Source organism: Cebus imitator, unplaced genomic scaffold (assembly GCF_001604975.1).
Source record: "Cebus imitator isolate Cc_AM_T3 unplaced genomic scaffold, Cebus_imitator-1.0 Scaffold91, whole genome shotgun sequence".
Lineage (NCBI taxonomy): Eukaryota > Metazoa > Chordata > Mammalia > Primates > Cebidae > Cebus > Cebus imitator.
Genome location: NW_016107406.1, coordinates 3,321,195 through 3,334,733, shown reverse-complemented (window position 1 = coordinate 3,334,733; position 13,539 = coordinate 3,321,195). Strand labels below are relative to the sequence as shown.

Genomic DNA, 13,539 nt, shown 5'->3' with positions numbered 1-13,539 from the left:
TGGTTCTCTATAGTTCTCCCATCCTTGCGCATCTTCCTATCATCTGTGCCCTATTAATGGACAGGGCCTTACTGTTTGATGCATTTGCTGAAGCCAAAACTGCTTGGGTTTGGATTCCGGCTCCACAGGGACCTGTGGCCTTCAGGAAATTTAACCTGTCTATAAAATGAAGTTAATAACAGTATGTATCTGAGTTGTGGGCAAAAACGCTTGTTAATGCATATAAATCCCGCAGAGCAGAGCCAAGCACATACGATGGACTCAGTAACCATTAGATACAATTTGTGTTCCTTGGCTCCAACTCATTTCTAATATAGGTAAAGGTCCTCTATTGCTCGTTTGGCTTCCCCAGTACAAGTAAGTCAGGGCTGAGTGAGCTGTTAGCACGCAAATAGGTGAAGACTTCTTAAGAAAACAGTGTTAAGGTTGTAGGCCACATGGTAGAACACAATTGCTATGGTCCCAAATTTCTATTGACTGGGAAGACAAGGCAATTTCCTCCTGTATACATTTTATTCACACATGCTACTTCTCACTAAACAGATCACACTGTTGCGAAGACCGCTAAGGGGAAGCTAGGGTTGTCAAGGTGATCCTTGCTTCAGCCCTGTTTTGCACCAAGGTAATGAACAGCCAAAAAGACTAGGGTAAACCGGGTAATGGTGAGGAGGAAACGTCGTGCAGGGTGTGGAAGGCAGTTCAGTCAGGCAGGCAGCAGTTCTAGCCAATCAACATTTTATTTTTCAAGTCAACACCTGCACAGATGTTACTGTCCACTTCCTGACCCTAGTAGGAGGTCCCACTACACTTGGACCACCCAGAGGAGCAGTAAGGAAACCCCTCATCTCAAGACAGAGCGCATGCTCACCAACTCCAGCGCTGGCGCATGTGCTGTGGGATCCCTGCTCTCCTGCATCATGAAAGGCTGGGCTGAATGGGGCAAGGATGCAGTGAAGGTTACACAAACTACAGTGACCTAAGAGTGTAACTACTGGCCTGACCCACCGCCCTAGGTTTACTCTTTACTTTCCAGACCAGGAGCCTCCCTAAAGCTTGGCCAGTGCCCATGGGATAGGAGGAGCTGGCAAAGGGTGGGGTTGAGCTGCTAAGGACAGGACACAGCAGGGAAATAAAGCAGAGAGGAACGCAAGACAGGAGAGAAAAATTATAAAGAGCCTGAACTAAACAACCAAGTGGGACATGAGGGCAGAGCAGCACAGGTCCCTGAGGATAGGAGGAAAAAGGGCCAGACCACCAGGGCTTGGGGCATAGTGGAATGAGAATAGAGATGAGGCAGGGAGGCAAGCGCAGGCTGTGGGAAGGACTTCCCTAGCCCTGTTCACATCCGCTAACCCAAATGGAAAATTATTTACAAATTTAAAACCAATCCTAGGCACAGGTACTGCACCATGCCCAGGACAGCAAGCAGGCAGGCAGGCAGAGGGTGGAATGGCTACCATCCAACAGCCAGCTTCCCCGCGCACTGCCCCTCCCCAGAGTGGCAGGCAAAGGAGGAAACAGCAACATTCCTAGCCAGGAAGCCCTACTGTGCCTGCAGCTCCTTCCCCAATGGCTCATGGCTCTGCCATGGCCCGAGCTTCTTGGTCTGACTGTACCAGAGAATGGGTGTCAGGCCCCAGGGGTGGAGCATCAGGGGGTTTTGGGGGTGTCTCTGGCTCCAAGCCCAGCTCTGCATTCAGCTGCTCCAGTTCCCCCTGATCCAGCAACTCAAAGTCCTCAGTGGTGAGTGCCTCTTCTTCCTCAGGGGCAGGCAGGGGCTGGGGTGAGTCCTGGGAAACAGGTGGGAGAATGGAGGGGGAGGGGGCTGGGTCACTTTCAGCAAGGCAAAGTGGGGGTGACAGGGTGCTGGGCAGAGCAGTGAGGTCACCACTCACTGTCTCAGGGCTCAGTGTCTCCACTGGTCCTCCAGGGGTGCATTTCACTCCATCTGAAGGGGACCCTGCCCCATTGAAGTGCGTGTTCACAAAGTGAAGGGGGGATGAGAGCCGAAGCAAGGTTTCCTTAGCTGCCACATCTTCTTCCTCTTCCTCCGAGTCCAGGGCTTGCCTTGACAGGGCTTGAGTACGGCTCAGCAGGTCTTCAGGAGGGGCCAGCTCTGCCTCCTCTCCCTCTCCTAGGTCCCGGCTTAGGGTCTCCTCTGGCTCACTTGGCAGGCTCTGCTGGTCCAAATCTGTACAGAGAACAAAGAATTAAGAATGGTGGCCAGGCACAGTGGCTCACGCCTGTAATCCCAGCACTTTGGGAGGCTGAGGTGGGTGGATCACAAGGTCAGGAGATCAAGACCATTCTGGCCAACATGGTGAAACCCTGTCTCCACTAAAATACAAAAAATTAGCCAGGTGTGGTGGTGCGTGCCTGTAGTCCCAGCCACTCCGGGGGCTGAGGCAGGGGAATTGCTTGAACAAGAGAGGTGAAGGTTGCAGTGAGCCAAGATGGCACCATTGCACTCCAGCCTGGCAACAGAGTGAGACTCTGTCTCGAGAGAAAAAAAAAAAAAAGGAATGGGGAATGGGCCTGCTAGGGTCTTTTCGGAGCTGAGTAGAATTAGAGTCAGTAGGCCAGACAGCACAACAAGTACCCATGGTAGGAAACAGGAAGATCAGGGGGAGGGTGGGGAGGGAGCAGCAAAGGGCTCCCCGTACCCTCAGAGACATCAGTCAGTTGCGGAGTTGTGGCCCGGGATACGGAGAAGCCACCACTCTCCAAAATAGAAGCCTCTTCATCTGACAGCTCTGAGTCTGTAATGGCCAAAGCCAATGCTGTTTTCTTCACATCCACCTACAGGAGAGTCAAAATGAACACGACACATGAGGGGGTACGAGAACAAATTTATCAGGGGTATCCCCTCTCCCAAACCTCTGGCTTCCACCTCCTTTAGAGGTGGCAGCTCCAAAGCAGAAAGATGTTTCCTCTGGCTTTCTATTTGACGCCCCCATCTTCCCTGGACCTCACCACTGGGGAGAAGCCAGCCAGCTCTGCCTCGCTTTCACTCTCTGTCTCTGCCAGTGGCTCATCACCTCCTGGGGGTGCATTCTTCCCCTGCCGCTCTAGAAAGGCAAGAGTAGTATGGCAGTAACCAAGCATGAATGATGGAAGGGGAGACAAACAGCCAAAGAAGATCTAAATTCCAGGGCACCTCATGAGCCACAAGCCAAGGCCCTCCCCGCCTTTCACCCTCCCATTAGGGGAGCCCCTTACTCCTCTTGTCGTGTTTGTGATGCAAGGCATTGGCTTCTGCCTTCATGCTGTAGTCGAGCTGCATGAGCAGGGGCTCCAGGCGAGTATACATCCTTTGGATCAGCTCATGATAAACCACCAGGGGCCACAGCAGGATACTCAACACTATGGGTTAAGAAAGTCAACTAAGAGCTCCCTATGCCAATTTGCTAATGACCCCCATTCAACTGGTCCTTAAACTGAAGTGCTGAAGGTAGGCAAAGTCGTTTCCCAAGGCTGTGCCAACCTCCTCTCACCACATCCGCTGCCCTCCTCCCCACAGTTACTAATACTAAAGCATCCCTGGAGATCTCCACAAATCAGAAACTGAGCAGAGAGAGTAGTCTTCCCTCTGGATCAGTACAAAGAAAGAAGAAAGGAGAGGGCTTTAAATAGGGCAGGGACAGACCCTACTCACAGACAATGTAGGAAATCATAATCCCTGGAACATAGTGTCCCAGCACAGCCAACACAGCACAGCCAGAGCAGACTCGAACACAGAACTGCAAAGAGAAGCACAAGTCTAAGAACAGCAGGCTGAAATATGTGCCCCGCTCAGCTGGAAAAGAAACTACTGTTCAGCTGGTAGAAGGATGTGTATGTCCTTGAGGAATGGTGTGGTCCAGTTTGGTTAAGAGGATGCTCAAGACCACCAATTCAGGAAGTTGGCAATAAATAGTGCCTGATTCCTGTAATTCACACTGGTCTGCCTTGGCAGGAGAAAGTGCCAAGCTATCAGAAGCTTATTTCCTGAGGTGAGACTGCCTCCTGCACCAGGAACTAGCTGTGAATGCTGCCTCAAGGAGGCACTCAGGCCTCTTCTTTCAGGGTCTCCAACCGGGGAGTTTACATCACTCCACTCCCATCCCCTGCCACCTCTGTTCCCATTCAGTGTGTAGTGAACTGTTGTATGATCTGGGGGAGGTTACCTGAGCTGGATTCTGCCTCTTGTACTGCAGCAGCTCCTGTAGGTGAATCTGGAAGGTGAGCCAGCTCTCAGCCAGGTATCTGCACAACTCGGGCACACTCAGCAGGTGCGGCCGGGCGCCTGACCCCGCACCCTCACTGGGGAGACATGACATGACCCCTGGAGGCCTCAGATACCAGCTTCCTAGACACTCAAATTCCTCTGAGAATGCCAATGATACCTTCCTTTTAAATAAGTGAACGACCCCACCTCCCAAAAGGAGGCTGTCCTGGTCTTCGCAAGCAAAGTCAGCAGGACCCAACCCTCTGCCCCAAAAGGAGCAGGCACGCGAACACCTACATGGGAGCCTAGGACCATGACAAACCCATGGCTTGTTATCAGTCCATTCACAATGCTGGGGCATTGCCCTGCTCCATGGTGACACCAGCACCGGCAAGCAGGACAGAATGTAGGCATTTGTCTTCAAAAGGTGGCCTGCACTCACCTGTCAGAGTGTGGCTCCTCTGGGGATGATGCTAGAGAGATAGAAGGGAGACAAATTATTGAGTGGTAGGGGCCCTGGGAGACACTCCCTAAGGCAGGAATAGTTGTCCCTCATTTGCAGCCCCAGTGCACTTTCTTCAGATGCCAGTTGGGGAGCTGTCACACGTTGTTTGTGTCTGTCTCCTTCTTTAGACTTTACCCTACTCCAGCATAGGAACACATTTTACTCATGCTTATATCCCAAGCAACTCACACACAGCCCATCACCTGTTAAGTAAATTATATGGATAACAAGAAAAACAACACTGACATTCCATTTACACAGCTTATATTATATGTGAAGCACTATCACAAGTATAGGATGTGTATGAACTGATTTAATCCTCTCCTCACCTGTCTATGAAGTAAGTTCTATCATCTGTGTTTTACAGATAAGGAAATTGAGGCAAACGGAGATTGAGCTACTTTTACAAGGTCACAGACATGGTTAGTGGCGGAGCAGGGAAAGGAACCCAGGCAATATGGCTGCAGACTTCACAGTCTTAGCCACTGCACCTGCAGTAATATTAACTTTGGAAAAGGGCAATTCTCATTTTAGACAATTCCCTGCAAAAAGGAAGGGGGGTATGCCTGGGAGGCAGGTGACCTGCTGTCCATTCCCCTCACCATTCAACCCCACCCCGCGGAATCAGGCACTCAGCAAGTGCCCAAAGGGTGCTTACTGAATGAAGAAACACTCACCTGAAACGTCAGGGAGAAAGCGAGGCTGCCAGAGATCCAGCAGAAAATAGGCCAAAAGTGAGACGCTGAGTAGGAAGAAGGGCCGGAGGGACGAGGAAGACAGCAACCTTAGGGAGAGACAGGCACCTCAGCAGTGAGTGGGTGAGGGAGGCTCCTGCATCCATCTCAGAAGGCGGAAAGGCGCCTACTGATGGGGGAATGGCACCGCCAGGCCTGACTAGCGACTCAGAGACAGAAGGGACAACCTAAGCGGATGCCAGCGTGCAAAAACTGGGATGGGTCATTCCGCCGGGCCAAGTGATAACCCAGAATGGGGAATGGTGCTCTCGACCCCTCCCGCCCCCGCTCTCCCGCTCAGCCCGGCCCCGCCCCCTCCTCCGCGGCCGTTACCAGAAGAGGCCGTTGAGCGCGGCAGCCGTGACCAGGCTGTGCAGCGGCTTCTCCCACACCAGCAGCCGCTGCGCCGCAGCCAGCACCGCCTCCCAACTGCGGAGCCGCAGCCACAGCGTCGTGGCCAGGCGTCCCACCGCCTCGGCCGTGGCCGCCTCCTCCTCTGCCTCGCCGGTGGCCTCACCCATGCCTAGACTCAGACCCAGACCCAGGCCTAGGCTCAGGCCCATCCCCGGCCCCCCACTCGCGCCGGTGTTACCCCCGCCACCGCCGCTCGCCATAACCCCGCCGCAGCCGCCGCCCGAGCCCGCGAGGAGCCAGGGCTGCGCGGCCGCCGCCGGGGGCGCGTCAGGCGGAAGGGGGCGCAGCGGAGGACAGCAGAGGCTGCGGACGGGCGTCACGTGACGACAGAGCGCCGAGTCCGTCACGTGACGCGGCCCAACCGCCCGGATAGGGCGGCCGGCGCTTGCGCGCCGGCGGCTGCCGCTGACCCTGCGCCTACTGAGGTGTGTTTTCTGGCTGCCGAAATCACCCCGGGTGTGAGTCCGGGTCCCTGTCCCGGCAGTCGAGCCCGTTTTCTTATCCCACAGTGCGCCGGGCGGCTAGGGAGTGTGGTGCTGCCCCGGTATCCCCCGTGTGGGGCAGGAAGTGGGCTTCCAGACGCCCAGTATCCCCGGTAGGATCTGCTTCTGCTCGGGAAGGGCGGTGGCCGTCCCATTTCTCAACCCACAACGCACTGGTCCTCCCAGTTCTCTCCTCTCAGCGGGTAAACAAACACACCAGCGCGTGACTCGACAGACTCAAAAACAGCTCCATCTACTCAGAAAACTTGTTTTTTTCTTGTCTCCTTAAACTTTCCCACCTCGGCCTCCTCAAGCATGAGATTGAAAGCGGGAGGTGGGTTTAAAAACAAAACCTTGGGTGGATGCAGTTTACTGTTGGGTGGACGTGTTGACACGTTTTGGGGCCTTATATTCGCTTAAGATCCAGAATTTTCGCAGTAACCTTTGGTTTAAAAGTTCAGATTACACTAAAAAGAACGCCTGGGTTTCTTTTCCTCCTTGTCCATAGTTCACCCACTGATACATTTCTTGTGTATCCTTTCAGATGCTTTTCGTACGAATTGCTGAGTGTGTATAATCTCCCTTTCTAAAAAGCAATTGACAACAACTGCCTGTTGTGCGTCTCGTCTTATTCACATTAACTTCATTGCTACGGAAAGGTCTGCCTGACTCCTTCATCCTCAGTGCGGCGTGGTCCCCTAGGAGTTGTCCCCATTTCTCAGACGGTCGCCTGAGGCTCAGCTCTGGGACTTGGCCGCTCTCGGGGAGACCAGGAGTTCGAGTCCGGGGCCTGCCCACAGGGCTGGAGGCTGGGCGGAGCGGGCGGCAGGAAGTGCGGAGCGCCGACTCGCGGGCGGCATCCCCGCAGCTAGTAAACGCCGGTCGGACGCGGCACGCGCGCAGTAGGCGCCTCGCAGCTAGGTCTCCTCTATCTGCGAGGTGAGCGCCGCACGGACGCTCGACGCCGGGCTCCCGGGGCCTAGGGCTCCCCGCCGTGCCAAACCCGGGACGGAACAGGAAGAGGCGCCCGCCAGCCCGGGCCCCGCCTTCCGCCTCCGGGGGGAGGGAGCTGCGAGGGCCAGGGCGGCGGCCCGCAACGGGGAGGCAGCCGCGCAAGGTGGACAGGCGGGCGAGGACAGCTCCGCGCGCCCCCCACAACTCGTTTTCTTCCCTTCCCTTCACCTTGGCAGGGCGGAGGCGCGATGGACCTGACCGGGCTCCTGCTGGACGAAGAAGGCACCTTCTCCCTCGCCGGCTTCCAGGACTTCACGGTGAGCGCGCGGCCCGCCTTCTCCCCAGCCTCCCGGCGTGCCCCTCCGGCCCCGGGCGGTGCCGCGAGCTCGCCCGACTCCCGTGCCGGGACTGGGCGGCAGCCGCTCGAGTAGTCTCTCCTCAAAGCGGCGGCCGCTTTGGCCCAGAGGGAGAGCCACGGGGTATAGGAATGGGGGTAGGGGTGGCCAGACTAGGGCCCTTCTCGGAGAACTTCTCCCGGGGAGCCCTCGATGAGGGTAGGGGAGCCTCCTTCTGTGGACCAGGCTGCCATTGGCAAGCGATTCAGAGAATGCGGGTCTGGGTATGGCATGGGCCTCCTGGCCGTGAGGCCGGCCTGTCCTCCGCACCGACTTCCAGCCCGGAGCCAGGATCTCCATCATACCTTTCCCTGCCCTTCACCCTCTGCTGCGCCTGCCTTGTTTCAGTTCCTCCCAGGACACCAGAAGCTGAGTGCCCGGATCCGAAGGAGGCTCTACTATGGCTGGGACTGGGAAGCCAACTGTAGCCTGGAGGAGCTCTCCAGCCCGGTGGCAGGTTAGGCAGTGTTGTATGACTGGGCAAGTGAGAAGCATGAAAATGGGGTTGTTATCAGCCATTAAAATGATTCGAGGTTTTGCCCCGTCTGCACTGTCTCTTCATTGGTAGCTTGTTGGTACTTGATTTAAGAGAACAGTTTGTATTTCCCATTCTTTTAGCCCAAGTGAATAAAAACATTTACAAACCACTCTTGATTTATATATTGAAAATCATTTTCCAAGGATATCCATTATATGTTCCCCAAGTAAACAAGGCCTGTTTATGCCACAGATGAACAGCAGTGATAGACAAATCTGGATAATTTCAGGTGACAGGGCAGTAAGCTTTCCTGCTAGAATGAACTGAAATTCAAACTTGGAATGGGCTTTTTGTCTCGGTGTGGGAGAATTTGATTTCTATGTTGTTACTGTGGTCCTGGTCCTGTCCCCAAGGCCTCAGAAAATACAGATCTGCGTCTTCTGCTAGGTGTGTTGGGGGTGGGTACTTACTTGCTCACTTGGCCTTCCTTCTGTCCCTTGCAGACATTGCTGTGGAACTGCTCCAAAAGGCAGCCCCCAGCCCTATTCGCCGACTCCAGAAGAAATACGTAGCTCATGTGTCCCGGTGAGCCTGAAAATGAGGATAGGATGAGAGTGTTTGGACCCTAGAGAAAGAGGAATAGTTTTTTCTTTTTCTTTCTTTTTTTTTTTTTTTTTTTCTTNGTTTCATTACATCCGTCAAAGGGAAGGCTCTTATGTGGGCAGAAGTGTATTACTTATTCTGCCTATTTTTTCCTTTCTTGAGATAGTCTTGCTCTACTGCCCAGGCTGGAGTGCAGTGGCACAATCTCAGCTCACTGCAACCTCCATCTCCTGGGTTCCAGTGATTCTTGTGCCACAGCCTACCTAGTAGTTGGGACTACAGGCACGCACCACCACCCCTAGCTAATTTTTGTATTTTTGATAGAGACAGGGTTTCACCATATTGGTCTTGAACTCCTGGCCTCAAGTGATCCACCCACCTTGGCCTTCCAAAGTGCTAGGATTACACGCATGAGCCACTGTGCCCATCCAGGAATAGTTTTTTCCAAAGATAAGAAGTTAGGACATGAGCTAGCATCTTAAAACCTGCAAGAGTCGAAGGACCCTTGGGTTTAATTAGTGATCCTTTCTACCCTCAGGGAGGCGTGTATCTCCCCATGTGCTATGATGCTGGCTCTGGTGTACATTGAAAGGCTCCGGCACCGAAACCCAGACTACTTGCAGCACGTGTCATCCTCTGACTTGTTCTTGATCTCAATGGTAAGATACCCCCTCCCCATCTCCCTAGTGAGCCAGGAGCCTGCTATGAGCTCTGCTCTATCACTTCTGGTTCCTCCGCAGATGGTGGCCAGTAAGTACCTCTATGATGAAGGGGAGGAGGAGGAGGTCTTCAATGATGAATGGGGAGCTGCTGGGGGTGTGGCCGTGCCCACTCTCAATGCCTTGGAGAGGGGCTTCCTGAGTGCCATGGTGAGTAGCTGTTCTCCCTCTTGCTCAGTTTCCCTGGCCCATCTTTACCATACTTAAGTCCTTTGTTCTTGTACAGCTTTCTGTTGGTTTGTCATTTGTCTTCTGTTTTTCTTGTGCCTTTGTGTTAGTGTCTTCATTTCCTATCTCTGCAGTACTAACCACAGTTTTGGAGATTCTAGAGCAGTGAGGCTCTATTTCTCTATTCCTCCAGGGTCCCACAGGGTACACTCTGAATCAGAGTTTATCCTACTGGGTTCTGAGTATTTGTGTCCATACTTTTTCTGCCCCTAGATGTTTAGCTCCCTGTGGGCATGAACCATTCTCAGCATCATTTTCTCTCCTCTTCCTTAATGGAGGGTATAACGTGAAACCAGGCAGGTGGTGATTCAGTGAGTTAATATGTAAAAGGTTTTGAGACAGTATCTGGCACATAGTAAGTGCTGAATATGCATTAGCTATAGTGGTGGTTGTAGTTGCTTCTATGGCTCTTATTATTAAATGATTGTGGCTCATATCCAAGTCTGGTTTGGTGTCCTCTCTCCTTACAGGATTGGCGTCTCTACACTGACCCTCGAGAGATCTTTGAGGTGCTGAGCTGGCTGGAGAGCTGGTAGGTCCTAGGAGTTGAGAAGAAGGGCTTGAGGGATTTGGGGTGGGGGGAGATAAGAGTCTGTGTAACTAGGGGTGAAGGGAGACAAGAAAGAGAATTGCCAAGATAGTGGTTCCCAAATATATGTGTCCTCTTCATCATCATCTTTGGGAAGGTGGGAAGCAGCTTATTTAAAATACATGTCTTGGGTGGGTACGGTAGTTATGCCTGTAATCCTAGCACTCTGGGAGGGCAAGGCAGGAGGATTGCTCGAGTCCAGGATTTCGAGACCAGCCTGGCAATATAGCAAGACCCCTGACCTTACCAGAAAAAAATATTAGCCAGGTGCAGTGGAGTACACCCATAATCCCAGCTCAGGAGGCTGAGGCTAGAGGATCACTTGAGTCCAGGATGTCGAGCCTGCAGTGAGCTATGATTGCACTACTGCACTCTAGTCTGGGAAACAGCAAGATCCTGTCTTAACAAAATAAATAAATAAAAATAAATAAAATATAGGTCTTGGTCTCACCCTTAGTTTCTAGATCAGCAGATAGCCTAGGAATCTGTAGGTTTAACAAGCTCCCCAGTGTGTCCTGGTGGGTCCTGGGTGACAGGAGGGTGCCACTGGGCTGGCTGAGGGAGAGTTGCATACTCTGTCATTTCTCTATTTCCCCTAGTGTGGCTGAGCAGCAGGGACGGCGGCGAGGCTGGTACACCTACACAGACCTGTGTGTGCTGCTGGAGCAGCCAACCTGGCAGTTCGCCCTGGGCTCCCTCTGCCAGCGGCTGGTAAAGGTGAGGAGGGCTTGGAAGGACAGGAGCTTCAGCAGGTTGGTGTATAGGGTGGGATGGTGTGAAGTGATTGCTGAAAGGCCCGAGAGATGGGGTTGGGAATAGATGGGCAAGATGGGGTATAAATGGCTCCAACTGGAACACAAGTTTCTAGAGATAATGGGTGAGAATGTGTTAAAGACAGTCAGAATCCTTTCTTACCTCCTCTCCTGCAGCTGTCCTGCCTGTTAGCTGTGGCATATGTGAGCAGTGTGGCCCTGGCTGTGGCATCAGTGGCCGTAATACATCAGTCTTTGGGGCTGTCCTGCAGCCCTGAACCTGGGCCACCTGACCTTGGACTGACCTCCCGGTGCCTCCTGGAGCCCTGCATACCTTCTGTGCCACGATGCCTGCCATCTGCTGCTAATGTCTCCAGCTACCTAGAAGGCAGCACAGGGCTGCAGTCACTCTGGGGCAGTCTTCTGGCCTCGCTGACTCCTCCACCATTGCCTCCCCCAGAACCCCCTGCCCCTCCTACTCTTCTTCATAACTGCCCCCTTTGCCAGAAGCTCCAGAGAGACTCCCCAACCTGCCGTGCCTGCCACCACCGCAACCGTACAGTCCCTGCTGGGCAGCCCAGCCCCTGGTACCATACCTATGGCCTGGCTCCTCCCTGGCCCTGGAGTCCAGTGCCCCCTTCGCTTCCCCAGCCCCAGCAATGTTCCCTTTTCAGCGTCATGGAGCTGGCTCGCCTCAAGTCTTTCATTTTCCCAGGCTAGGTTGGGCTCCGAGGAATGCATTAAGAGGGTGTGGGAGTTCTGAGAACCTGGAGGAGCAAAGCTTGATTTAGATCCTCTCTGGGTCCTTGGCAGATCCCCTGTCCTCCTGGGTGGGAGCTTATGGGATGGTGGGGCAGAAGGACTAAAGGTCATTCACTCCTAGACCTCAGCGGCTGTCTGGCTGCTTGGCCAGGACCATGATGGCACCAGGGAGAGCTTCCACTTGGTAACCAGGGACATGTCCCAGATGGACATAGTAGAAGCCCTTCTCTGCCTCCCTGGGCTTTTCTAGACGTTTACTTTTTAGTTCCTTAGGATGGAAGGGTAAAGGTGGGAGATAAGGGAAGTGGGGTGAGAGGAGGAAGGAAATGTTGACGGGCCTGTGTGATGTTCCTGAGGCAGAAGAGCCAGGGACTGATGGGGTCAGGTGGGAGCTGCTGGGTGAGGCAGGGAACCCTTTTCACTCCCGTTCCTTAGCTTTAGTCTAGTGGAGCGAAGGACTGCTGGGACCTTCAACCCTGACCTTTTGTCTTCCAGTGTTCTCTTAGTGTCCTGCTCCTAGGCTTCCTTCTCTTCTGGTTTCTCTCCCGGGTGTTCTCTTCCCAGGCCTCTCTGGCCACTGCTTTGTATCAGGGTTTTTCACGCTTTTGTAGAACTGAGGTTTCAATAAACAGTTTCGGTTGCATGGCCTGGACTTTTCCTTCTGCGGCAACCCTTAAAGATCTTTCCTCCCTGTATCTACCTTCCAAGCCTCCTTGCTTCCTCATCCTGTCATCTCACAAACCATTTTGTCTGAACCTCATCTCAGGACTTTCCTATCATTTAATAGGCATAGGCTTCCATTTCCAACTTTGTTCCTGCTCCCAGGACCCTGGGCCCTAGCACTTTCGACTTGGGATGCCATGGGGCACAAAGAGTGACTGTCCCGTGCCTGAGTTGGCCTTGTCTGTCACTTGTTCTGGGTGAGCACTCTTCTTGTGGATTCCGAAGCTCGTCTCCTGGAGAGGGGCCAGGCCTTGTATCCAGCACCATCGGGAGCTCCTGAGAGCAAGCCATGAGGACACCAATCTCCTGACCACCTCACTGGGCTGACACATGGTGATGGTCACATGTGTTTAACAATTCCAAGAACTTGAAGAACTCCAAGGCTGGGTCATCACCCGAAGAAGGAAAATAGTCTGGGCAGCTTGGCCGAGTGTATCAGGGACTGCTGAGGATCCTTCACGGAAGAGGTGGTTCTGCCCCCTAGAGGGCATTTTGGAAATTCATGGGCCATTTTTTCATTGTCAGAAGGATTTGAGGGTATGCTACTAGCATTTCATCAACCTGGGCAGGATGCTAGACATCCTGAAATGCTCAGACCTCCCTTACTGTGAAGAATTCCCAAGACAACTTTTGAATGACCAGCTTTATGTATATGAAAACTCTGTTTATTTATCTGAGCCTAGAACTATCTTTGTAGCTCTAAACATAAAACAGTGTTTGTGCATTTTGGAAAAGACTGAGTTTGCTAGGAATTCATTCCCATGTCAATTAAAACTACTTTGTTTTACTTTGCACTTTAACCAAAATTTTGCCATTTTGGAAAATCGGGTTACCAACATCAGCTTTCACTGTAGCTATTGCAACCACAGCGATTCTACGTGGGGTGTGGGAATTGACTACTTCATTGTACTTTATTGTCTTCTGGTTTAGTTGTGCTTAAGCCTTCACATAATGAAATAACATGTTATAAATTTTTTTTTTTTTTTTTTTTTGA

General features: G+C 52.9%; 2 protein-coding genes across 7 annotated transcripts; one reads left to right on the top strand and one right to left on the bottom strand.

Annotated features, from left to right (window-relative positions):
- Nucleotides 1-714: 714 nt before the first annotated feature.
- On the bottom strand, nucleotides 715-6,197 carry RETREG2 (reticulophagy regulator family member 2). Of its 3 annotated transcripts, XM_017535198.1 has the most exons (10): nucleotides 5,780-6,197; nucleotides 5,390-5,496; nucleotides 4,650-4,680; nucleotides 4,167-4,302; nucleotides 3,656-3,740; nucleotides 3,220-3,363; nucleotides 2,974-3,068; nucleotides 2,664-2,799; nucleotides 1,896-2,191; nucleotides 719-1,790 (listed from the first exon to the last, which is right to left on the bottom strand). In XM_017535198.1, exons 1-10 carry the CDS (start codon nucleotides 6,058-6,060, stop codon nucleotides 1,575-1,577), a joined length of 1,527 nt encoding a protein of 508 aa, XP_017390687.1. In that variant the 5' UTR covers nucleotides 6,061-6,197; the 3' UTR covers nucleotides 719-1,574. The 3 variants fall into 3 exon arrangements, with proteins under 3 accessions (XP_017390689.1, XP_017390687.1, XP_017390686.1); XM_017535200.2 differs by having other exon boundaries at nucleotides 715-2,191; nucleotides 4,167-4,214; nucleotides 5,780-6,180; XM_017535197.2 differs by having other exon boundaries at nucleotides 719-2,191.
- Nucleotides 6,198-6,886: 689 nt separating this feature from the next.
- CNPPD1 (cyclin Pas1/PHO80 domain containing 1) lies at nucleotides 6,887-12,465 on the top strand. Of its 4 annotated transcripts, none has more exons than XM_017535205.2 (9): nucleotides 6,887-7,001; nucleotides 7,533-7,613; nucleotides 8,040-8,148; nucleotides 8,673-8,754; nucleotides 9,311-9,431; nucleotides 9,513-9,641; nucleotides 10,190-10,251; nucleotides 10,908-11,025; nucleotides 11,238-11,786. In XM_017535205.2, exons 2-9 carry the CDS (start codon nucleotides 7,545-7,547, stop codon nucleotides 11,778-11,780), a joined length of 1,233 nt encoding a protein of 410 aa, XP_017390694.1. In that variant the 5' UTR covers nucleotides 6,887-7,001; nucleotides 7,533-7,544; the 3' UTR covers nucleotides 11,781-11,786. The 4 variants fall into 4 exon arrangements, with proteins under 4 accessions (XP_017390694.1, XP_017390692.1, XP_017390691.1 ...); XM_017535203.2 differs by lacking the exon at nucleotides 6,887-7,001 and adding an exon at nucleotides 7,127-7,281 and having other exon boundaries at nucleotides 11,238-12,453; XM_037740859.1 differs by lacking the exon at nucleotides 6,887-7,001 and having other exon boundaries at nucleotides 7,404-7,613; nucleotides 11,238-12,465.
- Nucleotides 12,466-13,539: the final 1,074 nt, after the last annotated feature.